This window comes from Tauraco erythrolophus, chromosome 2 (assembly GCF_009769465.1).
Source record: "Tauraco erythrolophus isolate bTauEry1 chromosome 2, bTauEry1.pri, whole genome shotgun sequence".
NCBI lineage: Eukaryota > Metazoa > Chordata > Aves > Musophagiformes > Musophagidae > Tauraco > Tauraco erythrolophus.
The window spans coordinates 122,564,580-122,590,372 of NC_141466.1; the positions used below are offsets into that span (position 1 = coordinate 122,564,580).

The following is a 25,793-nucleotide window of genomic DNA, read 5'->3' on the forward strand; positions in this document are numbered from 1 at the left end:
GCGGCTGCGGCGCGCAGGGATGGACACGCTGGGCAGGAAGGTGGTGGTGTGCGACAACGGCACCGGGGTGAGTCGCTCCGGCCCCGAGACCCGCCCCGCCGGCGGGACGGGGGGGGTGGCGGGGAGGAAGGGGGAAGCAGGGCGACTCCCCGCCGGCCCGGCCCGGCTTCCTGCCGGCGGGCCGCGCCCGGCCTGCCGCTACCGGGCGCAGCCACCGCCCCGCTCCACGGCACTGCTCGCGGCCGGCGGGGCCGCGCCGCCCTCCGCCAGCCCCGGCTCGCGGGCAGCCGCGGCAGCGCGCGGGGTCGGTGCGGGCCCGCGGAATGAATGGGCGGGGAGAGCCCGGCTCGGAACAGCGCCAGTCCCGGCGCTTCGCCGGTTGGTCGCGTGTTTCTAAACCGGCTGAGCAAAATCTGCCGTCGGGGGTCTTCGGTTCTGGGTCCGGTGCTGTCCTTACCCACCCTCCCCATCCGCCCCGCCCCCCTCCCCCTGGCATTTTGCCGTTTTACCGTGAATATCTTATTTCTGTATATGACGTGAGCAAGTCTCTGTAGCAACGAGCGCTTAACCAAAAATACATTATTTTTTTTTTTTAATTCTGAATGAGTGCGTTATACATTGAGCAACCAGGGATGCATCCTCTGTACGCAGGAGTCTTAGTTTTAGGGAAACGGTGGGGTTTTTTCGCAGCTGCTGGTCAAAATGGAGTGGCATCCTTTCTTTAATACCTTCCTGATCTGCAACATACTCCAACCTGGCGATTTTCAATCGAGAGGCCCAGAGGTTTTCTCTCCATCCTTTCATTTTTTTTCTGCGCTCCGTGAGCGTGCGAGCACCCACTAGAAATTCATCCTTTTGTCAGTGGTGCGAAGGTTTTGAGGCACCTCGACAGGAAGTGAAAAAGATACCGGTTTAAAGCAAAAAGATAAGATGCTGTAGGTGGATATTTCCCCTCGGTGATTTTGTTGAGCAATGCAGGGTTTTCCCCCCAGTAAAGAAATATTATGTGGAGAGTTAACAAAGCTGACAGCGTGTTAAAGATCTCTTGAATGGCAAAAAAAAAGAAAAAAATTATAAACACTTGCAATAAAGAAGATTTTATATTTTTTTTAAAGCCGCAGGGAAGAGTTGAGACAAAGGATGTCGTTCAGCGTCCTGAATTAGAGGGTTTCTGTTTAGCATCTGAAATGGTTAGAATGGTTCAGGAAGAAGAACGTCATATTTGACAGGGGTTTGATAGTTTTGATGTCTTCTCGTTTTTCCTCCTATAGCAAAAATTATCTTTAACAGGGCTGGGGTATGGAGCTGTTGGGCACTTTTTATGCTATCATTTAGAAAAACGAAAGAAGGCGTTTACCATTTTCTTCTTACAAAGGAATGTGGAAGATTTTCTGTTGTGTTTTTTTCATTGTTTAATACTCTTACTGTCAGGCCGATAGCTAAAAAAAATTTTAGAGCTTCACCTTTATAGCGTGGTCCTTCACATAGCAATAAATCATTGAGTTGTAATATATTTAGTATATTGATAGTGACAGCAGTGTTGTGCCATGGCCGGTCTCAGTAAGGTGTGAGGCATGGGGCAGAAACCATTATTTTTACCCAATTTCCCAAGTTGGGTGCGCAGCACAGATTTTGTATGGTGTAACATATCTGCGTGTGCTTTTACGTCAAGAGACATCTCGGAATGATATGTTTTTTTTCTCCATGAGTTGTACCAGCAGGATATAAATAACTATAACACTGGAAGGTGCCTTTATAGTGCCGAGAGGAGGGGCCTGTGTCGCTTCAGCTTGTGTTGCTGTGGGTCGTGCTCGGCCTCTAAGCAGGAAAACGTGCGCCTGGAAGTACCCTGGCCACAGAGTTCATTGTGTGGGAGAGCAAAGTATCAAGAAATAATTACTAAATCAGTAAACTCAAAATATTTAGCTTGAATTGGGATGATTCAGTTAGAATTGGGATAATTAAACTGGAAGAAAATTCCATTCAGTAAATCTTTTGAGCCTCAACTGCGTGTCGAGATTATCGAGTAGTCCTATACTGTCAAACCAGTATTTTTATAATAATATTTTTTCTGTGTGGCAAAGAAGAGCTGCTTTATGTCAGAATGCTTTCTGATACACTGTGATGTCATACTTAAAAGCATGATTGAAATGAAATCTCTTGCCCGGTGCCAGAAGTGTTAGACAAAAATGGAAAATATCCTTAGAAAAATCAGATGCAATTTTAACCTTAGGCTTATCTTTGAAATTCACTGTTCTTGTTGTGCTGAAGTAGGACTTCTAATGTTGAAGTTGGTTGCAACCAGTCTTTGAGGAAGAGGTGACTAGAAGGAAGTTCTTGCAACACATAGTGTAGCAGAGAGGCAGGCAATGGCATCTTAAAGGTCTAAAGCGTGAGAGATGGATGTTCTTACTGGTATAGGACAAACGGTAAGTTACTTAGTGGCCTGTAAAACTGCTGTAATTGTGTTTAGGATTTTTGTTTGAGAGTTGCATCAATTGAAAGAATTGAGCACGGAGACCCGGTAAGAATATTAGTATTCATTTTAAAACTTGTCACGTGACCTGTTTGTGAGCTTCCTCATTCTTCTTGTTTGAAAGAATACTTATACATACAAGTTCTTACTGTTTGGTGACTCAGTAGGAAGTGAAAGAGTCAGTATAAACCACAGTGAAACGGAGAAGAAACTATATATGGTAAAACTTCTTACATACGTGGTCTTGCACACAGGCAAGCTAAGTAGCTGTTCTTAAAATACTTTGAATGTGTAGCAAATGTATAGCTTGCAAAAATGAATGATGATGAACTCTTGGCTTCCTTACAGAGATCTGTAAATTCACTGAGTGTTGGTGTTATTGTTCGAGACATGGCGTGTACTGAGCATTGTACTGAAGTTACACTGTCGTTGTTCCAAGGAGTGTGCAGAGTAAGAAATGGAAGAGAAACGAGCCCACTGTGCTTAAATTTGAGAGTTTCAAATTGAGAATGACAGGAACAGAGTATTTAATGTCTGGCACTAGAAAAGAGAAGCTGATTATGTTCCAAACTGCTGCAGTTCATAACGTTTACTTGGAGATTTTGGAGCATCTGTTGTAAGGGACGGGAGGGAGAAGCATCTTATGTTTCTTGCACTTCTTCAAAAAATTCAGTCCAGGATATGTTATTATATACATCCGTGTTTCTTAGGTGAATTTACCTGTTGGTAGTTTTACCAAGTCTGGTTCTTCGGCTATAAGATCCAAAGTTACGTCATCATGAACGGTACTGAACCTGCTGAATATTCAGTATTGTGTCAGGAAGAATACTTCAGTGGGAATGCTCTCCTTGATGGGGAAGCTGATGTACAAGGCTGACTTGTCTCGTCTTCACTAAATTTTCGTGTAGTCTGGGGGGAAAAAAATTCAGATTTGAAGGGGAAGAGACTGAGTTAAAATTTTGCCCATCTATCTACTGTCAAGTTTACCAAAGTTTGTAAAAATGTCATTTTTAAGGCACTCTGTTCCAGTCTGAAAGAGGTAGGGAACAGACTGTGAACGTCCAAGTTTAATCTCGCTCATTGTAGTCTACATAGATTAAATCTGGGTTTGATTGTGTTTTAGGCTGGTTGGAGAAATGCCAGCCTGCTTTTAAAATCTAGGATTTATTAATTGCCAACATTGTTAACTACCCAGGAAAGCGTGTCGAGGCTTTAACACAGAAGGGGACTGGAAGTGACTATTACAGGTCAAATAGTGAGAACTTAGAATAGTATTTTTGTAGGTTGGCATTTTCTAGGTCAGCATGGTTGTATGTGATTTTGAGAGGTGTTTTTAAGGTCGGCCAAGAGGCACTTACTGGTTTTTGTGCATTAGTCGTTCTGGTTGCGTATCTCAGTGGTTGCTATGTAAACCTCAGGGTTTATTTGCCCAGTTGGCAGGAATTAAAAGTGTGGGTAGTAGAGCTTCTTGAGGGCTGCTCCAGTAGCTTCAGTTGTAAAGATCCATTCAGATGTTACTGGTCCTGTTACCTCTGTTAACAACACGGTTGGTGATGACTGGTAGGGAATTTTCTTCGTGCCGGGGGGGAAAGAAAAGGAGGAAAAGCTGTAAGCAAATAGATGGGTGTAAGAGTGTATGAGCTATGCTGGAGGATGAGATTGTATGGGCTGTTTTGTAGAACTTCCTTCTAGCTTGACCAGGTCCTGCACAATGAAATTTATAACCCGCATACCTAAATACTGTGGTTGCAACAAAAATTGTGTGATTGCCCTGGATGCAGTAATTTGCTAAGGCTGAAAGGGAGCTTTATTTTTTTAAGAATTTGGACACCATTATTTGGGCCCAGCTCAGTCTCATGTTTCCTCTGGTATAAAACTTCTGGTAGAGTCTTCTGGTGCGTTCAGGTAGCATGATCCAAAAATGCTTGTGGCTACTCTTTGCTTTCTCATAGCAGCACTGCATTCTTGAATACACAGATAAGATCTGTGTAACTCCTAGGTACTTCTGACCTTAATATAAGCAAAAGAGTTGATAAGTACTTGCCTTTTCAGAGAACAGGGATTGAAGTAGAATGAGCAAGATGAGTTGTGTACACAGTGTCATTCCCCAGGTATTTCAAACAGCTCTGCCTTTGGAGACAGCAAGCACTGAATGGGTGAAGGAAATTAGTCACAAAAAAAAATTCCGTTCTTTCCCTGTAGCCCAGATTTAATTAAAATATCTCTTGGCTTTTTCCGTAACTGGCTTTATATATAAATTTCTTTCCAAAGCAGGTGCCCTTTTTATTGCAGTAAGGCAAATAATTTATAGCAACAGAAGGTGACTTTTCATGTTACTGTTACCGTGATGGTAGAATTCTCCTCAGCTGCAATTAGCTGTACTCTTTGCTGTGATAATTGTTTCAGTGGCAGTCGTCAGACTTCAGAAAACTGAGTGAAGGTTTCGGAAATTCTAGCAGATGGCTTTTAATACAACCTGAAATGGATAATTAAGCTGTGGGGCAGGGTCCCGGGGACGCTGTGAACTGTCTGTCCTTGGAGGCTTCCAACACCCAACGGGTCAAAGCCCTGAGCGACCTGGTCTGAATTCAGCGTTGACTGCTTTGAGCCCAACGTTGAATGAGAGAGCTCCTGAGGCTCCCTCTGCCCTGAATGATCCCGTGATGCTGTGTTACTGCTGTTACACCTAGGTGGTTGAGTAGTTTTTGCAGATGAAAACGTGTAGTGTTTAGTGTGAGACTGCGGGGTGTTGTTCTGGCATGCTGATGGAGCGCAGTATGGTAAGTATGCATCAAAAAAAAGAGAAGCCTGCTCTGTATGAACTGCAGGCAGAACAGCAGAGCATGATATATGAACATGCAGGATGTTCAAAGAGCATGATTTGCTGATCCCCATAAGCCAAAATTCTAACTTCTCACTGGCACATTTGAAGTTCTTGTACAACTGAACTTCCTCTGGTGACTCTAATATTTTTGTAATTTTTTAATTTTTTAATACTCAGTTAATCCTCACTGTTTTCTCAGTGTATATACTACCTTGGGACCCAGTGATATAAAACTTCCTTTCATATGTATTTGCATAACAAAGGCTCTTTCAGAGTATCCCCTTTGGTGTGAACTACTGTCAGCTGAGTTTTCGGTTGTGCTGTTTGTTTTAGAAGTGCTTACTGCAAAGTCATATTTTTATCCTTAAAAGAACTCTGAGAATTATGAAACTCTGAGAAATCTATTTGAATTGCACAGACTATCTGCTGCTTCACTGTTAAACACTTTTTATAACGGTGTAACACCTGAATTCACAAGGCTATTGTTTTTTTCCTGATGTGTAATTTGTTATGCTACTGTGTGCTCTAATTGGAGATGTGATTTAATTTGGTCTCGTTGAGTACTCATTATAAGGTGATCCATTACAAAATGATGGGGTTTAGGTTGCTAGAGAATTTTTGTATAGAGTGGCAGGAAATCCAAATTCAAACACTGGACTCTTTTACACCTCTCGACGTACTTAGTTGTTTTAATATTATTTCTCAAAAATCTGACAGCCTGCTTCAGAAAACATTCTGGAAAATACTTTAATTCAGTTTTACAGATCTACAAATCTGAAATGTGTAAAATTGATTTGAAAATATATAAATCCAATTGGTTTCCAGTGGGACACATGCTCTTAAATTTGGGCTTTTGTTTTTTTTTACCTCAAACCATGTTTCTATTGGTAAACAGGTAATGCATGTTCTAATGAAATTATTTATTCCTTTTCAGTTTGTGAAATGTGGCTATGCAGGCTCAAATTTTCCGGAGCACATTTTTCCAGCTTTGGTTGGAAGACCCATTATAAGATCAACTGCTAAAGTGGGAAACATTGAAATCAAGGTAAATTTTTTTCATTATTATTCCTTTCTGACAGATAAAAATATTTAGGGCAGCTTTTGACTTATGTAATGTTTGGAAATGCTTTTTCCTTAATTCCCCTTTATGCTGTTTCAGTATTTCTTTATTTATTTCTGTATTTGGTTTTAGCCAGTCACAAACTACAAAGTTACTAAGAGGGTAATCTAAAGCACTGGAGGCCTTCAGATAGTACAACTGAGGAGGCAGCAGGTAGGGCTCATGTGGTTCTGGGCAAAAAGGGGCTTCAAATACCAATATGTTAATGATGTCAAGATTAGAAGGCAGAAATCAGACAGTAGTGGTTGATGTTTGTCACCGAGCTGTACTGTGGGATTCTGAGACAATGCTGAAGAACTGCTGGAGCTTCCAAGTCTATCTATAGTGTTTGCTTTCTACTCACAGTTGATCATCTGTGATCTTGTGTGAGATGTTTAACCTTGGTTGTATTTGCATTTCATTGTTTCTATTGTTTTTGTTTTCTTTTCTTTTTGGTCTTGATAGACGTAGGTACTCCACACCAGTTAGAGATGGCGAAGCTGTGTTCAGGCTACTTGGTCTTGGGCCGTTATTCCAAGCTTGGAATGGGGGAACACGCCACTGTTTGAGAATCTCTTTCTGAAGCCTGGGGAGCTATCATTTCTCACTTTATTTTATAATTACAGAGTAACACTTCAGATGCTAGAGGTTGCTTCTGCAGTACAAGCTTCAGTAAATGTCTTGGCCCTGGTGTGGTCATGTCCTCCCTCCTTGCCTCTAGCCACACATTATCACCTTGTGCTGGTTGTACTGCTTGTGCAGTCATGTGGTGACACACTTTAGTGAGCTGGTCCAGCTGAAAAAGTGTGATTTCTTTGTCAGGTAGAGTTTTGACTGCCTCACTGGATGGTTGTGCAAGCTCCAGTTTGAGAGCAAGGCAGAAGCAGGAACTTGAGGGAGAAGCAGGAGACAATGCAGAACTGTAAAAGCCCTCACTTAAGTGAAGGCCAGTGAAGGTCAAGTAGAACCACACATGTACAGGCTTTCAATTTTGCTTTCCTTGTTGATTCTGAGCAGCAGCTTAGTAAAAGGGAAAAAAAACCAACCTGCTCTGTCTTGTTCCTTATTTTCAGAACCCTGTGGGTGACAGGGAGAACTTCAGTTAGCTGATTTCTGCTGCTGCCTGTAAAAAGTTAGTAATATCAGCAGAAGTCTTTCATCCTCTTGAGCTCCTAGTATGGCCATCAGACCTTTCCAAAATGCGCTTCCCCCCCCAATATTGCAACACTGCTCACCTTGTGTCAGCTAGGACAATTTGGTTGAAAGGATGGAGATCTTCCCCTTTCACAGTAGACAGGAGTTTTCATAAGGAGAGGGAAAACATCTTCCTTTCTCTTGCAAGACTTGAGGAGAGGTGTTTCTTCAGATATCTACTTGAACGTAACAATTTCTTCAAAGAGGTCCTGGTAAAGTTTTATGAAAGTTACGCAGTGATTTATGAGTCTTAAGTCCAAGAAAAATTCTGTTGTATGAAATCTCATTGTTGAAGTCATACTTTCCAGATGATCCGATACAGCCTGTCCTGCCAGTTTTGGTATCCTCTGATTATCTGATAACTTAGTTTGATATCATTACAGATTGCAGTGTTGAATTGGAAAGAAGTGATTAATTGCTATGAGATGAGCACAAAAGAACCAGTAAACTAGAATTCCGCTTGCATTGCCCATCTTCTGCTTCAGCATGGGTCACGTGGCTGTATTTTGGAGAGTATAAACTCTGCCTAGAATCTTCCCAGAAGTTTTATAGCATCTGCTTCTAATAGCTTGTCACTCTTTAAAGAAACAGTGAAGTATCCCTGTAGGATATCCCTGTTGGGTATCCCTGTAGGATAATACAGTAGGAAGACTTAAGTGTGAGTGCTGGGTTTTTTTGAGATTCTTGCAGATGAGTTTTATGCCAAAATTTAATTCTAGCTATTCACTGCGCGTTCTTACGGGATAAGTTCAAAAGTGAGTGAAGGAAACTGGCAAGAAGATGATCTGTTTAACTTTTCAAAACTATTCAGAGAAGCTGTCATTCCTGTGAAATTCAGAAACTCTGTGAAAAGAGAGTCTGGAAGCTGATCAGAACTGGTTATCATCCATCTATTGAGTTACTGATTTCAAGTTGCTTTGTCCATGTTTTCCTTCTGGATTCTCATTTCAGCCAGCAACAGAGATACAGCTTTTTCCTCCTACTCAAAGTCCTCAGTTAGGGATTTAAGCACAAAAATTCAGTTATTACTGGGATTATTTTGCTTAAAATTGCAACCTTAAAACTCTAAAACCAGAAGCATAGATGCCGCTCTTAATTTTTACTGACTTACTAATCTTTGCAGCAGGTTTGGGAGTTAATAACCTTCTTGGGAGGGCAGGACTGATGAGTAGCTTTGACTAGTTAAAACAATTAGAATTTTGGGGCAGATAGACCTGCTAAGCCATAGTCCATGTCCTACAGTTCTGCTCAGTTTCTGTCAAAGACAGTCTGGAGAAGGTTGTTCTCTGGATTTGAAGTGAGGAAAAGGGCCTCGCTCTTGACCAGCCTCTTTGGCACTGCCTGTCCAAAGGCAGCTGCCAGAACCCACGCACTTTTCCTCTGACACAATTTGCAGAGGAAGTAGATTTGCCTTAATGACACTGATAGTTATCCTATGGCTTTTGACAGTTTAGGTGGCTCAAAGTAAATTTAATCAAAGGAGGAAAAATCTCGATGGTGAAGATGGCTTTAGTATCATTTTGGACAGTGTTTGTATAGATACACTTCAAATTTCTCATAGTGCTTCCCGGCTGCTCTAACTATCCCGTCTTCCTATCTCCATAGCTTGCCATAGGGAAGGAGCTTTGAGGCATTGCTCTTGCTACTGCACTTCATGATTGCTGATTTCCATTCTGATAGTAGATACCATAATTTAAGTAAATATCTCATATTTGATTCTTTTGGGGTATTTGTTCCATGATATATGAACAGATTAGTCTGCTTGTAAATGAATACTTTTATGTTCTAGTTTACAGTTCTTGGGTATTTGAAGCGGAATATTTAAAACAAAACTTAAATTCAGCGTTTGTCAGAGCTAGTTATGCTCAAATGCCTTGTGCAGAGTCTTGTCTAGTTTGTATAAATGCCTTACCTAGGGTAAAACTCCAGTGTAACAGAATATTTATGCACAGAATCCTGTTTATGAGAAAGAGGTAGATAAACTGATCCTGGTTGCAACGTAAGATGCATAAACATGACATGGCAGTGAGATGTAGCAATAGCTTCCTTTAAAGAGACGTTTTAATCCGAGATCCTGAGAACGTTAGCTTGGCCCTAACTAAACTAACTCAGATCATTTCCTGCTGTACGTGCATCTCTTTTCAGCCTATTTCTACTGTGTATTTAAAATAATTTGAGAATTTCATTTAGGCCTTTTCTGACTTTCTTGCTTCTACCTTCTTTCTACACCTTTCTTGACCTGTTGAAGTAGAATAACAAAATGATGGTAAGTGAGGTGCCCCTGTGCTGCTTGTTTACCATTTTTGCTTGATGGGACCTAGTAGCTGTTATGTTATTTTTTTGGTGCTATTCATTGTTTTGTCTTGTCCTACATTTTACATTTGAATACACACTTATTTTGGACCTTGTTCATTGCTTTGGTTTACTAGCAACTAATTCATGAGAGTATTTTATGTATTGCTTCTAAATGCTACATAACCTGTAGTTTTGCAAGACATAAGAATAACTTTTAAAGCTCAACATGAGCTCAGCATCTTCAACACTAGAAATTGATGTGTTTAACGCTGCAAACCAAGAGCTTGAAAAACCTTTTAGATGTCGGTGAGACAAATATTACTGAGTACCAAAGTGGTGGAAACATTGGATGTCATGATACTGGTTCCTCTTTGCAAATTCAGTTGTGCTGTCCTTCTTCCTCTTCACCTGCCAAGTGCCTTGTTTGTTAGCGTGCTCTTGAGAACAATTGTTTTGCCCTTTTTGTTTTAAAAGGACTGAAAGTTTTGTGCATCTTTCATTGTGCATTTGAATGGGGGCCTTTCCTGGGCTGTCCTGTTTGGTAGCATAGAGCTTCAAAGAACAATGCACAAAAAAGGCTTCTGATTCTTCTAACCGATGGAGTTTCTGTCATCTTAAATTCTCAGGAGTAAGGTGGCTGCATGGTGGAGTTTTCATAGTACAGTTTTGGTAGAGGATGTTTGACTTAGTGTTAGTCTTGACTTTTGTCTTCTGTACAGTAGAGAACTGAGGTGTGATCTGTCATGCAAGGGAGAAGAAATAAAATGCCTTAACAGGGAGAGGGAGTGGAAGAGGGGTGTTTTGATTTAAATTATTTTCAATTTACTTCCCTTTTTATAGTCAACAGTATCTGTTTAGGTTGGTTCGAATAAAGGCATTATAAACCAGACGCTGGATTTTTCATTGTGCATCTTTTTTCTGAGCATTGAGTAACTCTCACTTCAAAGTTTTCTGTGCCACAGTAACTGCAAACTACGGTGGCATATTTTTGTATGAAGCAGCTGGTTTTTTTTTGCAGTTAAATTACTGTAATACTAGCATGGAAACAGTGCTATTGGTACCTAGAAATATGTTCTTATAGGCTAAATAAGAGCAAGTCAGTTGAGGCTTCTTTTGAAAAGTATGAGATATAATAGGGAGCAAAGATAAGATGTTACTCTGCATGCTTCCTCTGGGAAATACGTGGGAAAGGAGAAGATATGATGCTACTAATTTGAATGTGCAATGTTTGCATAACTAACTTTAATAAACAGATTGCTTAATCAGTGTGAAATGACTATACAAACTATGCATTAGTTGGTTGTATTTGTGTAAGAATGCCTTACTGGGGATTTCGGCTTGGGACTTTCGGCATGGAACAGAGACGAGGGTACATTTTATATTTAGATGTGTCTCTTCACACCCTACTGATACAGGCAATATGTAAACCATTGTTTCTTTTAATGTCTAGTGTGGAATTTCTAATCTCTTACTTGCTTTTGCTACTGTTCGGTATGCTTATTCACCACTCATTATTCCTTTTTTGGTATTGTGCACAGAAATTTGCAACATGCATGGAAAAATATTCTGCCAATCCCACCTACTACCCTTATGTGCTATTTTGCATCTCAGCCTTTTGAAATTAGAATTTGATAAAAGAATTTTGGAGGTGTCAATGGAGAAACACTGTACTTGGAAAGCTCTTTGTGGTATCTAGCTGTGGCAGGGTTTGTAGGTTTGTTTCAGGTTAATTGGAGAATGGAATCAACAAAGTTTATTTTGGAAAAGATTTGGGATGGGTAACAACCAAATTTAAATATTACATGAAATACATTCTACTTTTCTCCTAAGTAAATGATTCTGAAATGTGGATATTGTTTAAGAACACAGTTGGACACAGGCTGGAGCAATTCACTGTCTGTCTTGAGGATTTTGGTGTTTGTGAAACTTTGCAAGCACTGACATGTTTCTGTATTAAAATTTTACAGGATCTCATGGTTGGTGATGAAGCAAGTGAATTACGCTCAATGCTGGAAGTGAATTATCCAATGGAGAATGGCATCGTTAGGAACTGGGATGACATGAAACACCTCTGGGATTATACATTTGGACCAGAAAAACTTAATATTGACACAAAAAATTGTAAAATACTGCTCACAGAACCTCCCATGAATCCAACTAAAAATAGGGAGAAGATTGTGGAGGTATGTCTGTCTAGTAAAGACTGATACATACTGTCATTGAAGCGTCGCTAAGAGATTTTAACTTCTTGGAACACCTAGTAACTATCTGAGGCAAAGCAGTTCTCCTGTTTTATAACCAAAACTCGTCCTCAGCCATAGTCTTGATCTCATTCAAAAGCTATAAGCAGTCTTTTTGTCTCAAGCCATATCACCATTAAAACGTAGAATTGGAAATGTGGGTTTATCTTCACGTGTCCAAGGTACTAGTTATTGGATGAATGTTCATTGCTTTAAATGACTTGGACTTCTGTAAACCAGTAATGCTTCAGAGGAGACTGAGGCTTGAGCAAGATGATGCTTGCCGGACGGAGCAGTGTGGTTGGAGATAGAGACAAAGGTGTGATGACACCCGATTCGCTAATCTTTGATTAATGCTAGGGATTTCACTGAAAGCCTTCTAAGAAGGAAAGCCTGGTTCTTGGATCCTTGATCTCAAAGTGCTGCCTTGGGTGACCTAAGCTCCATCTGAACCCTGCATTAATGTAGGTTGTCAGATGTGTATTGTTTATTTCTAGTACCGTGTAACAAAGACTGAGTTTTGAAGAGAACTGTTGTTTGAAGAGAAGAAGTTTAGTTTCCCATTTTGTTTTTATTTTTTTCTTAAGCATCATAGGTATTTTCAATTCATGTAAGTATTCAGCGTAACAAAAATGCCATTAATGTGATGTTGGAGTAGCTGATAGGGCAGGAAAAGTGGATTCTAAGTTTGAAACCTTATCCATTTATCAGAACTTTGAGTATGAAAGCTTGTATATTACAAGTTGGTTAGTCTAATAAGAATTTACCTTATTACCTGCTGACCTTTCCTTTAAAATCCTTTTGTTGTCACAGCTACAGTAGCGCTTTCTGCAATGTGGCAGTGAATATATTTGCGCTAATCTTTCCTTTCAGTGACGCGAGAGGAAGCAAAGCATAGCAAAGTTGGAAAAACTTAAGTGAAAAGAAAAATCAAGCTGTACAATCTAAATTCAGCATTTCTTAGCAATTGTGGACATTAGGGACCTATTACCTAAGTATTATGTAATGCAACATTAGTAATACCGTTTATTATATATTGGTCAGCTGTGGTGTGAGAGACATAGCAGATTACTCTGGGTGGCTTCCATGTAGCAGGAATGGTTGAATTTCCTGTTCAGGCTTCTTTGCTTTTCAGCTGTCCACAATAGTGTTCTTGTTTCTGATTTCCAGCTAAACACAAAAGGCTGGTTTTTAGTTATTCTGGGACTGAGTAATTTCATACCATAAATTGAAAAGTCTTATATGGCTTCTGAAGTCTGATAAAATATTTGCATTGCCTCCTTTGCTTTTTTAAACCACTACAGAGATTGTAGATACTTAATCATGATCCAGAGGATTAGGGGGAAGTAGAATCCATTTTTGTAAATTTAAATGTGAATTAAACAGAAGTTCATTGTTTCTATTAATATTTTTAATGAGTCACAGTGTTAGGAGGACTAGCAATATTTAGTTTCTAACTGCAACATATTTCTATTCCTTTTTCTTCCATTTTTGACACATGGACTCCTCCTTTTCAGGGAGGCTAGCCCAGTGTGAAGCAGAGGACTGGATTAAGATTTTCTCCTAAAGCCTGCAGTAAACATAATAATGTCTCTGCATTTTGCAATACAGTGCAGTAGCATTTTGAAAGAGAAGCTTAGTCATCTGGACCACATCAAGATGATAGATAATTATATATGCTGTACTTCATCCTACTTCCAGTAATTCTCTCTCCTCACCCCATCTCTCCATCAGACTCAGCTACATGGTAACAGCAGCAAGTGTTCACATGACAGCTGCGTTGTAAAATATATATTTAAAAAATGCTGTTTCTTTTGTGATGTGTACAAAACACTGGTTGCTGCTTGGCTTAACTGAGCTTTTGCTGTTTGTCTCTAGCTGCCTGCTGCTTTCTCATTCTGTAGTACCCTCAGGAGCAGCCAGAGTCTAGGGGCATATCACATAGCTGTAGACGTACTCTAGCACAGTCACTTCTAATCTTAAACTAGCATTCTTCATCTTTTTTCCCAATTTTTAGTTCTTCCTTTGTGTGCCCAATTAGAACATCACTTTGTAGGTAATTCAAAAGCTGCTGTCATTAGAAGAGTCATCGTTTCAGGAGAACATCCTGCTCAGTATTTACATCTTAAGATTTTTTAACATATAAGACCTTTGTCAAGGCATTTTTCATATCAAATAGAGCAGACCTAGATGCCTTGAAAGAAAGAATAAAACCCCCCAAAGGCCTGTATCTAGGTCGTAAAAGGGTTTTGCAGTGGCTTCTATCATTGAGTACAACATGTGAAGTCAGTAACTAATGCCATCTGAATATTAATTTTGTTGTATAAAGATGATAATTCAGAGTTTTCTCAAATTAGTCTTTCATTTTGTAAGCACTCAGATGGTTTGAAAGACTCATCCATTGGAATAGTGCTGGGTTTAGACAATGACTACTCTGATGGGATCTCTTTTTGAGTTGCTGCCCTTTCAGCTGTTCCTTTTCTGGCAGACACTTCTGCTTTTTGTTTCTGAAGGTATTGCGTATGTGCTAAATTGTGGCCACTACAGAAGTTACTAGCCAGCCATGTATTGTCTTGCTCGCCCTTAGTCCATGCACCTGACTACTGTATTAAATTTCCTTTTATATTACCCAGTTTGCATTTGGCGTTTATGAAAACCCAAAGCATAATGTTCTCATGGCAGGGTGCTCTGCAGCTTGCCCCCTGTCTGTTCCTTTCTGCTTGACTCTGCTATACCATGTGGTCACAGCAAATATCCTGAGAAAGGTGGCAGCAGTCTTCCCGGGGCTTTACAGTGTGCTCGATACAGCTGTGAAATAATTAACTTGACTTTGCAAGGATGAGGTTTTTGATATGGGCTAGCTGTTTAAAATCGGGCAATTCTAACAGAGGAAGTTCTTTAAATAGTTCAGAGTTCTAAAATTGTCAGGCATCAGCTTTTTTTTCTTTAAAAATATTTAGATATCTTTTACTTGAGCTGTGGGAGTACTTAGGATTTAATCATTTTCTAATCCTGGAAGTTGCAGTAGTGCTCAGGGGGCTGCAGAATAGCAAAAGCAAAACTTCTGTGTATGCTGGAATAATCAGAGTTCATCCGTTTTTCCTGGTACAGCATTTTGAGGGGAGCTGTACAGCGTGATTTGTTTACTTGGCCTTTTTTGTTTATAGAGAAGACAAGATCCTATAAACTCTGCATCCTTTAATCTTAGACTCTGTTTCTTCTCTGAAACTAGTTTAGTGGTTAGGGAAGCCTAGTCTACAAGACAGGCAGCTAATTTTCGTGTTTCAGTAGGAGTTCTGCAAACCTGTGGTTTTCTGTACATAGTAACCAAGTAGCCCTAGCTGTACTGTTTCAATTTTAGTGGATTTTGCTCTAATTTTAGAAGTCTGTTGTCAGTTGTACTTTAAAGAAGGGAACAAAGCAGTTCAGATGCAGAGAACAACCTGTGAGACTGGGCTGATTCTAGACCTGTATGTGCAGGAGTCTGGTCTTTAGTTGGCATACTCTGCAGTTGTTCAAAGTCTGTAGGGCTTGATAATGAAGGAAGAAAAAAAAAAAACAACCCTGAACAGCATTAGATTTAGAGCACACACCTTTAACAAATATTTCATTCCCAAGTCACACTTCAGTAATGAAGTACTTGGCTGTTCTACAAGTACTGCCTCCCACTCATTAAGCACTTTGGAAAAGGGCTTAGTAAAGCTGCAGAAATTGGTGTGTGGGTTTCTTGAAAGTATTCACTTTCGTTGCTAACCGGATGTGGAATATTTCATATGGCTTGTCTTGCTTGAACAGGTAAGGTATAGAGCTGAACATACTACTTACTGCCGTAAAGCAAGTAGGTTTCTAATGTTTGTGTAGAATCTGCACGTTGAAGTTTCTTGGAAAGTGGTTTTGATTAGCAAAAATGCAGAATTATAGAAATACAATTTTTAAACATCTATGAAATTTCTTTTAAGTATTTGGCCTGTTTTGGATGTTAATTTTTGCCTTCATCTTACAGGTTATGTTTGAGACATACCAGTTTTCTGGGGTGTATGTAGCCATTCAGGCTGTTCTTACTTTGTATGCTCAAGGTAGGCAAAGATAACTTAAAATCTGTTTAATTTATAAATATGTTGCTGAGCCAAAGTTCTCATTTGGTATTAATGGGTCTTGGGCTTAATTCAATGCTGTTGTAGGTAAACTCAGCTCTGACTTACGGGCTTGCTTTTTGTTTTGAGGAACTATTGGTAGAGACCACTGCTGGTGTTATTTTCATGGACCAGTGGTGGAGACGTGCTTGTAAATGCAAAAACCTGGTTTCTCAAAGCTGTTGTCGTTTCAGGGTGTGGTCATTTAGCCTTTGGCATCAAGTCTTAATGACATGCTTTTGATTTTCTGATAAAGGAAAAACGCATTACTCTAAGTGAATTTCAAGATGACTAGATGACATTTGCACTATTTCCAGTTAAAAAAAAAGACAAAACCAAACCAAACAAACAAGTTGATTCTTTTGCTGTGGATAAACTAGAATGCTCAGCCTGAGGAGAAGATTATGGATTCACTGGATTTGACAGAAATTCTACCATTGACTGCAATCCATCTAGGATTTTAAGAAGTTACTCAAGCACATCAGTTCTAACAACCTAACTCCTTACATCTGTTTACTACTGGCTTGGTGTATTTAGCTGTCACTTAACAGGACATAAATATCCTTATCCATTAACATGTCACCATAGTCTCTATGTCCAAGAGCAAAAGTGATGGGGTACTGGAAGAGTGGTTCTGTTATGCAAGTCATTAAAACTAGTTGAACCAAAACCACTTTTGCAGACGTGGATGTTAATTTTATTTGCTGTGGTCTGTGCTATTACTCTTTTTTCTCCCCCCTCCTTGGTTTTTCTTTGGTTTGATTCCTTGTAAGTATGTAATTGACTAACATATACAGTCTTAAATTCTACTGTATAGTACTCAATTACATTGTGAATAACAAAATATGAAACAATTTAGAGCAGTCCATGGTGTTTCTATGTACTATCATCTAAAACAAAGTTGAAGACCTTCTAAGAGATCAAAAACAAGTGGCACATAAATAGAACACTTGCTTTTGAAAATAAAAAGCAGCCCTTTAAAACATCCTACTTTATTTATATCACATTAAAAATTAAAGTGGTGGCTAAAATTGCATACAGAGAGAGACATGCCTCATCTCAGTGCACCACGTTTTGTTGCTGCTGTTAAAATTCTCTTAAGACTAATTGTTGCTTTTACCTGGAGTTCTGTTTGCTCGTGTGCTTTTTAAAGGCAAAGGGGTTTATATATCAAAACCTAGTTGTAATTAGGAAATTCCTCACAACAGTCTTTTGGAGTTAGGTGTAGTCCCTTGTGACTGACTGTTTCCTTCCTTTCTGCATGTGTCCAATTGCAAGACTCGTGTTTGCATAGCGGTTATTCCAGTTCACTGATAAATCTGGAGATCTGATCACACAACTGAACCAAGGTGTGTTCTTTGGTTCATTCAGGGCAAATCACCAGTTTGTTTGCCTTCTGTTTACAAAGCTTGAGCAAGTTACAGTAGCCAAACCAATCATAGAATGGTTAGGGTTGGAAGAGACCTCAAAGATCATCTAGTTCCAACTCCCCTGCCATGGGCAGCATCCTCCACTACACCAGGTTGCTCAAAGCCTCATCCAACCTGGCCTTGAACACTTCCAGAGATGGGGAATGCACCTTGCCATTATATATTATATGTTCCTTCATTATTTTAAGGTCTCATCTTGCTTGAGGTAGCTTGTGAGAAACTAAAACTGTTTTCTAATCAACTTTCACCATTAATTCCACTTCTAATTTATTTTGTTAGTGAAGTGTAGAAACTTCTGCCTCTACATGCTTATATCTCACTTTTGTACACCTTAGAATTTAATAGTTTTATGGTAAATTTTTTTCATCAGAGTTAATTTCTTCAGTCTATGAAAGTGGATCTGATTCAGCCTTAACACTGTTTCTGTGGGGAAGAAAAATAGATGTGTGCTGTATAGTCCAAATATTCTCTAACTTGAATACCAACCAAAATCAACAAGTTCTAATAATTGTAACAGGGTTAACTCGTGGCCTGAAGACCTGTAGGTTTCTTCATATTTGAGAAGATAATATAAAGTTACACATATAGAGCTTAATCTGAGGACTTTGTGCCCCAACAAGCATTTAATGATCTTAGATCTTCTCTTTCATTAGAGTGCAATTTAAGATGTCGAAATACCAGATAAAATTGTGAATGGTAGAGTTAGAGGCATCTAGGAAGAAGTAGAGATAATACTTGTGAGAAACGCATATGAAAGCATTTGTTACTATGAAAACCGTAAGTTTAAAACCCAGCTGAGTGGAAATGACTGAATTTTAAACTGTGATGACTACTTCCAAAACCATGACTGAGGGAACAGAAGTTATGTTAAGATTATGATGAAACAAGCTACTATTCTGCTCTATTTATGAAGATGCTACTAAAAGTTGCACCTGTTTTTTCCCCTTCCCCTGCGCCCCCATTCTTTTAGGTTTGTTGACTGGTGTTGTTGTGGACTCTGGAGATGGTGTAACTCATATTTGTCCAGTTTATGAAGGCTTCTCTCTCCCTCATCTCACCAGACGGTTAGATATCGCTGGGAGGGATATCACTAGGTACCTCATTAAGGTAAGCTGGAAAGAATTGTTAAGGTTGAGGCTGGTATCTATGGTACATTGGTTCAAGTCAAAATCCCTTGATAGCAAGAAACCAGTGCATGTTTTTCCTGTACTGTTGATGTGTTAATTGCATAGAGAACTCTTGTATTCTCTGTATTGCTTCAGTCTGTCGTTATTATGTTTCCTCATCTAAATCACATCTGATATTATTGATACTATTCAGAGGCTTCAGATTTTCTTAGTGGTAATCTTGTAGGAAGTGATTTTATTTCATATTTGGGAAGGAAAAACTCAAAATTGGCTTTCTTGATATACAAAATGAAAACAAAATTGTGTTCTATGAGTTCTACTTGTCTATTTTCAGAAAGACTTTTTCTTACAGTGTGGAAAATAGTGTAGTGATTCTTATCTGATTATTAAACAAGACAGTATGTTTTATAGACTATTTGTTTGTTGTTTTTTTTTTTTAAATATAAGCGACATTCTGGATTGACAAATCTTGTGGTTAAACTGGAATATCAGTGTGTTCTGAAATGAAGCCCTAAATATAAGAATTATTTTGGTTATCTTTACTTGTGTTTGTAACAGTTATACTGAAAGTTGTAACCACGAAGAAAATTTTCCACTTGGATTAATACTGCTGCTGTTCTACTTTTCTAGAAAATAATGGGTACGCTGTGACAGATTTGACTTAGTAGTAAATTTGCAGTTAAAAAAAGGAGACAAACTTTTAAAGATATGTGTCTGAATGTACCCACCTATTGATAGAGAGATCTGGATCGTTCCTCTCGTTTACTGCTACCCTGATGTGTTCCCTCTAGCTCCTCTTACTGCGAGGGTATGCTTTCAACCATTCTGCTGATTTTGAGACTGTTCGCATGATCAAGGAAAAGCTGTGTTACGTGGGATACAACATCGAACAGGAGCAGAAACTGGCATTAGAGACCACAGTACTAGTTGAATCCTATACGGTGAGTGTTTTTGAGACAGCTTTTCTTGTCCTAAGCTTCATAAGTTTAAATCAGGTAGCTTTAGTTCCTTCTAAATTTTTCTCAGACGTAGGAGTCCGTAGAATCAGATTACTTGGTTCTGGGAAAACTTCTTAAAGCTTTTTCCTTTTCAGATCTTCTGTAAGACTTTGTACTCACTTTTGTCGTTGCAGATCCTTAAAATTTCAATATTATAGTACAGGAACTTGTAGAGAAACTGTACTTAATCTAGTATGTCAGATTGTTTCAGCCTCGTCCATCCAGAAGTGGCACATATGAGGCTCATATCTGGTGACAAGAATGGTAAGCTTGCTTTTAGTGGGAACTTCCTGTGATCACACATGGAAGAAAAGAACTTGTAGGAAAGCATTACTCTTTGCTGTAAGATCATCTTTTAAACCAATATTAGGAGCTGTATTGCAAGGAAATGTTGGGTACGTCAGTACCGATGTATCTGGTCCCTGGTGTCTCTAAGCTTAAATTGCGCAATGACTGAAAAATTCGTATCCTTCAGTAGTACCGAATGACTTCTTGCAGTGGTGACAATTATCAACAATTTCCTGTTTTGAAACATTAGGGAATAACGTAGGTCATTTCCTCTTGGTTTGTTTATTATCTAAGTGGCTAAAAGTAGTCTTCTAAACGGTGTTTTTTTCTTTGCCAGCTCCCAGATGGCAGGATTATCAAAGTCGGCGGAGAACGGTTTGAGGCACCAGAGGCTCTCTTCCAGCCTCACTTAATCAATGTAGAGGGGGTTGGTGTGGCTGAATTGCTGTTTAACACCATCCAGGCCGCTGACATTGATACCAGGTAAGTGCAGAAACTCCTCTGTCAGGGTGCAGGGTGTCGAGAGAACAGCGTCCAAACGAAATAACATCTTTTGCTTTAGACACTGCTGCGGGAAGGGTGTGTGCTGGGAGTGGGACACAGATAATCTGAGATCTTGGAGCTTAACGGGTTGTCTGGAAGCGTGACTATTTTGATATGAATGAGCAAGGATAAAATCTGGGACACCTGGAAAACCATGAGCAAGTCTGCCAAACTCACACGAAAGCTGTGTTTGTGTAATGACCGTTTTTTAGATTTGTATTTGCTCCCCTGTACGTACAGGTACCTACTTGTACTACAGAGTATACAATACGACAACAGAAAGACTATTTTCTTGGTCAGGTCTGAATTCTACAAGCACATTGTGCTGTCTGGAGGGTCCACCATGTACCCCGGGCTGCCTTCACGACTGGAGCGGGAACTTAAACAGCTCTACCTGGAACGAGTTCTGAAAGGAGATGTGGAAAAACTCTCGGTAGGTGCCGAATTGCTATTTTGTTTGTGTAGAGCCGAGGTTTCTCCTGAATCCCCACTAGAGGGAACCAAGTAGTCAGAAATGACAGAAGCAACTGGCAAAATTGCTCCCTCTCTCTTCTTCACACCTCTGCGTTTCATCTAGGCGGCTTGTACGTGTGTACTTGCAATAAAGCCACCTTCTAGTCCGTGCTAATAGCAAGTAATTTCTGAAGTCTTTGGTTAGTTCACATGTTAAATGGGCTGTTAAATGCTAGGGCACAACTCATAATGTAGGTTTAATGAAGCTAATGAATTTTTGAGCCTTAAAGTCATCATTGTGCAAAACGATTTTTTTATCTTTGAAAGTTTTGCTTTGTGTTATAAGTGAAATACTGAAAAGTAAGAAGCTAGAGTTCTCACACACCTTCAAGTGGAATAAATTTCCCTCCTTCACTGGTTACTGTGATAAGCAGACAAGAGCCACACACACGCTGCAGAGACAGAGGTAACACTGCATTGTAATGCTGTCTGCTTTTCAAGGAGGAGATATTTACAGAGAAAATTCCTTTGAGTGGAGTTTCTAATGTTGAACTGAATTGTTGAACTTCCCTGCTTCTTAACACGGTGTTCTCTAAGGCTCTTTTGCAGCTATATGGAATGACTCCATTGTACAGAATGTTTTAAATCTGAAGCAGTATTTCACACGTAGCTTTGGCTGTACTCATTTTTGCTCTTGAAGTTAGAGCTTTAGCATCAAAAAATTTAAGGGAATATTAATTAGTTAAGCTGGTCTAGATTGTGTAAATTTAAAATTTGTTCCATCTGCCCTTCTAAAACTTGGTACAATTCTAAAATGTTTTGTGATTTCATGATGTGGTAACTTCTGATAATTTTAGCCATCGAAGCTTAGGAAGTATTTTGCTCTTTACCGTGTTCATGAATTGCAAAAATATGAGCTTTAATTTTGTATTCTGAGTCCTGAGCTTTTTGTGGATACACTCAAAGTATAATTTTGTGGAAAGTGTCAATAGCTGTCTCTAATTTCCAGTACAAAGTAGTTATTTTACTTTGGTTGCGCAAGCTGGAAGCTCACGCAGAGTGCCCTATGCTGGCGTTTCAGTTTTTCGGTTGCATTTTTCTCACTAAACAGTTTCCATTTCATTGTTCTGGTGGAAAGCACAATTTTATTTTGAAAGGCTTTATTTCAAGAACCTTAGTAACAGTTTCTTGTCTTTTTCTTAGAAATTTAAGATCCGAATTGAAGATCCACCTCGTCGAAAGCACATGGTCTTTTTGGGTGGTGCGGTTCTAGCAGACATCATGAAAGACAAAGACAACTTCTGGATGACCCGACAAGAATACCAAGAAAAGGGAGTGCGTGTGCTGGAGAAGCTTGGTGTGACTGTTCGATAAATCCCAAAGCTTGTTCCCATCACATGTCTAAAGCTTTTTTTTTTTTCCTTTCATTGCCAATCTCTGAACTCACTCAGCTACATGCTATGGAAAGGCCTGTCTGTGGCCTTTTGACCCAAAGGTCAGGTTTTGTTCTGGTTTCTTGGGGTAGCTTTTGTTAAACGTTTCTTAATGTGGCTAAATTTGACTATTAAATTTGACCACTTCCCTGCAAACAAAACAGAGCAAGAGCAGCCTGTCTACTTCATTGTTCCTTCCCAGTAGGCAATTGGGTAATTCTGGTAGGCTTTTTCTTCTGGGTTTATTGCTGTAGTACTGCTAGCTTTTGTCTCTAGTTCACACGGGGTTGTGTGCCTTTTTTAGCATAAGAAAACCTTTAAACAGGAGCTTTTGCTATTGGATCATTGTGGTGGTTATCTTTGCATCGTTTTGCCTCTCTCTACATTAAGGTGGTATTTTTTTTTTTCCTTTCCTGCAATTAGGAATTTTGATTAAACATTGTTAGAAACTAGTTTTACCTAGCTGGAATGGCTTTAACACGCTGTTTCGATGTAACGTGGTTCCATATGCACTGCTGCCTAAACTGGCTTCTGAGGTGATTTATCCTTAAAGGTGGTGATGGGGCTTTCATACTGTAGTTCTCTAAGTGGGCATATACACAGTTGCCACAAACGGAGAAACACCTGGTATTCTGGCAAATGTAAATTTGTGGCCTTAGGTGTCTTTTTCTGGAGGGAGGAGACAGGTTTGAGCTGTGTTGCTTTTCTGTTAAGGGACAGCTGGGGGTCAGTCTGACCAAAAATGCCTCTTTTTATAGCTGAATTTTGGTACCCTGTTGTCTCAGCATAGGGAGCAAGAATGTTAAATTAGCTGTTCTGTAATTGTTGAGAAACTTAGATGTGCTGAGACAGGAGCCTCTAAACTTCTGAAGAGATTTTAATACTTTCAGAAATGCTTGTGAAAACTGTAACTGTAGATATTAAACCCCCCCAAACTAAGTTTTAAAAGTCATGTTTTAGGTGCTTATATGTACACCAGAAGCACTTCCATTAAACTTTACAAGTATATTAACCTAGTGCCAAGTAGTTATTGCAAATGAATATTTCAATGACCAGTGTTTATTGCAGCAAGCAGATATTTATAAACAACCACTGGCAGTAGGTTATAAAGAATGACCTATATTTGTTCCAGTTAAAAATAACATTGGAATATGAGATGTTGTTGTTTGGTAAATATTCACAATTCATTTTGTCCAGTCTTGGTTTTTGATACTTAACGTGTGATGGGGAAGGAAGTGAAAACCAGTGATTAAAATGCTGTTTCCAGAAAGTACATTAAAGCTGAGTTGTTCTGAAAAATGGAATTTGTCACTAGTAATTATCAGCCATCTTCTCTGAGTATAGTTGCCTGCATTTTTTTTTTTTTTTCCTACTAGCAGACTGGTAACTATCTTTGCAATAAAATCTGCCTTACAAAAAGCATAGCAAAAACTGCTTGCATACAAATGCCAGTTAGACTTAGTTCTACCTTGCTTTTCATGGAAATACTGTATCACTTCTTACTGGTTTTCCAAGCCTACCATAACATTTAAGTGTAAGGAAGTTGAGTTCTGCTTTTGACTTCCAAACCTTGGAATGTACGAGATACGCTTTCATAGACTTGCCATTTGTCTACATCTTTACATTAATAATTGACCCCAGGAACATGGAAATATTAAACTCCCTTGGACTCTTAAAATTTGCTTTCTTTCTAAATTAAGCAGACAGCTTCCTTTTGGCTGAGTGACCTAAAGAGGCAGAAACCATGTCTGCGTTTCTTTAATAACAAGACAGTCGCTATAGTATTGCTAGTAATGACCATTTAATTATAGGTGGGTGGGGTTTTTTGCAGCTATATTTACTCTTAACTTGAACAATATGAACTTACAGGCATGCCGGCCGTGCCTCAGTGCATGCACTTAAGCAGTTACTAGATTTTTGGGGACGTGAATGTAAGGAGTACTCTGGATTCCTGTAGTCTTCTGAACATTTAATACACAAGATTTAAGAATGCTGTGGGCTTGCTTTAGAGCTATGGTTCCTCATGTGACTGTCTCCGGGCTTTTCGGACAGTGTTGAGAATCATGGAAATAAACCAAAGAATGACTTAAAATCCTTTTTTGAATGACAATCTGTCATGTGATTTTTCAAATCTAGACCTTGACCCTGCTACCCCTTTTCTAAACCATCTTCTCCCCTGTTCATTGGCTTAAGTTAAGTATGTGCATGTTTGAGTAAAGGTTTTGGAATTTGGCCCTTTCACCAGAGAACTTCACAGCAGCACCATGAGAATAAATGTCAGTTGATTGTGCAGAATCTTGGGTTTCCATAGAAACCATGTATAGATTAAAAAAAAAAGGCAACTAGCATTTTAAATTACAGCTATCATGGAGTCAGAAGAACGCATACGTAATCCAAATACGGAATGAAGCATTCTGGTTGTGCTCAGTGTGGTTCTCCGTGTGTGTGTTTGCACACATGGGAGTGTATGTGTGTGTTCTCTCAGCTGACAGCTTCAATATTGCTATGAAAGGAATCTGGTTTTCAAGTTGTTTGTTGGGTTTTTTTAAGACCAAATAACTTGAGTTGTATTTGCGATATGCTTCAGCTCCTATCAAATTAGAATAGAAGATGCTGCATCAGTTGTAAGTTTTTTGGGAACATCCTATTTCTAATGTCAAGCTGCTTCAAACCTCCCCCCCCAGTGTTCTAGGATGTTAACCGATGTAACACAAATGGCTTTTTATACAGTTCTGAATAATGTTAACACACAGCACTGGTTGAGACCGTGAATGGAAATAAACATCTATTTAAATTGACAGGTCTTTTCAATTCAAAAATAAAATCAGATTTTTTTCAAAGTAGATTATGTTTGCTTTGTTTCCTTTGGGAAATCACAGTTCTGTCAGTTTTTCTCTAACTTAACTTCCATCACAAAACTATCATGAGCTGCTTATGCTGAGGAAATCTGACATGACAAAATAACACATTCCCTATGGATTGATGTCGTAGAGTGAGAAAAACACCCCTACTCTATTCTGTAGTCAAGACTCCACTCCCTCCATCCTAGTTTTCCTTATCTGTGGACAGGAATCTTTTCTAGTTCGAGCTCTGTGCTTGGTACTGCAAAATGGGAAGAGCCCTCAACTTGCATGGGCATCAGCATCCCTGGCTAAGTTCAGAAGCCACATAATGATGCTCTGTTTAGGAAAAGTCTCCTTGGCATTGTGAGCTCATGTGCTGCTTCACCTGCATCTCTCATTTCAACTGATAGAACAACT

General features: G+C 39.3%; 1 protein-coding gene across 2 annotated transcripts; it reads left to right on the top strand.

Annotated features, from left to right (window-relative positions):
• Positions 1-25,355, top strand: ACTR2 (actin related protein 2). 2 transcript variants are annotated; one of them, XM_086631872.1, is made up of 10 exons: positions 1-67; positions 6,235-6,345; positions 9,845-9,859; positions 11,856-12,071; positions 16,132-16,204; positions 18,662-18,798; positions 19,610-19,759; positions 20,442-20,587; positions 20,948-21,080; positions 22,304-25,355. In XM_086631872.1, the coding sequence occupies exons 1-10, from the start codon at positions 20-22 to the stop codon at positions 22,472-22,474; spliced, it is 1,200 nt and encodes a 399-aa protein (XP_086487998.1). In that variant the 5' UTR covers positions 1-19; the 3' UTR covers positions 22,475-25,355. The 2 variants fall into 2 exon arrangements, with proteins under 2 accessions (XP_086487998.1, XP_086487997.1); XM_086631871.1 differs by lacking the exon at positions 9,845-9,859.
• The last annotated feature ends 438 nt before the right edge of the window (positions 25,356-25,793 follow it).

Excerpts from the sequence above, each read along its gene's own strand:
- ACTR2 (XM_086631872.1), top strand. The coding sequence starts at position 20 with ATGGACACGCTGGGCAGGAAGGTGGTGGTGTGCGACAACGGCACCGGG. Across the intron at positions 19,760-20,441 it reads TACTAGTTGAATCCTATACG|CTCCCAGATGGCAGGATTAT; the intron begins GTGAGTGTTTTT and ends TTTCTTTGCCAG. Across the intron at positions 21,081-22,303 it reads GAGATGTGGAAAAACTCTCG|AAATTTAAGATCCGAATTGA; the intron begins GTAGGTGCCGAA and ends TCTTTTTCTTAG.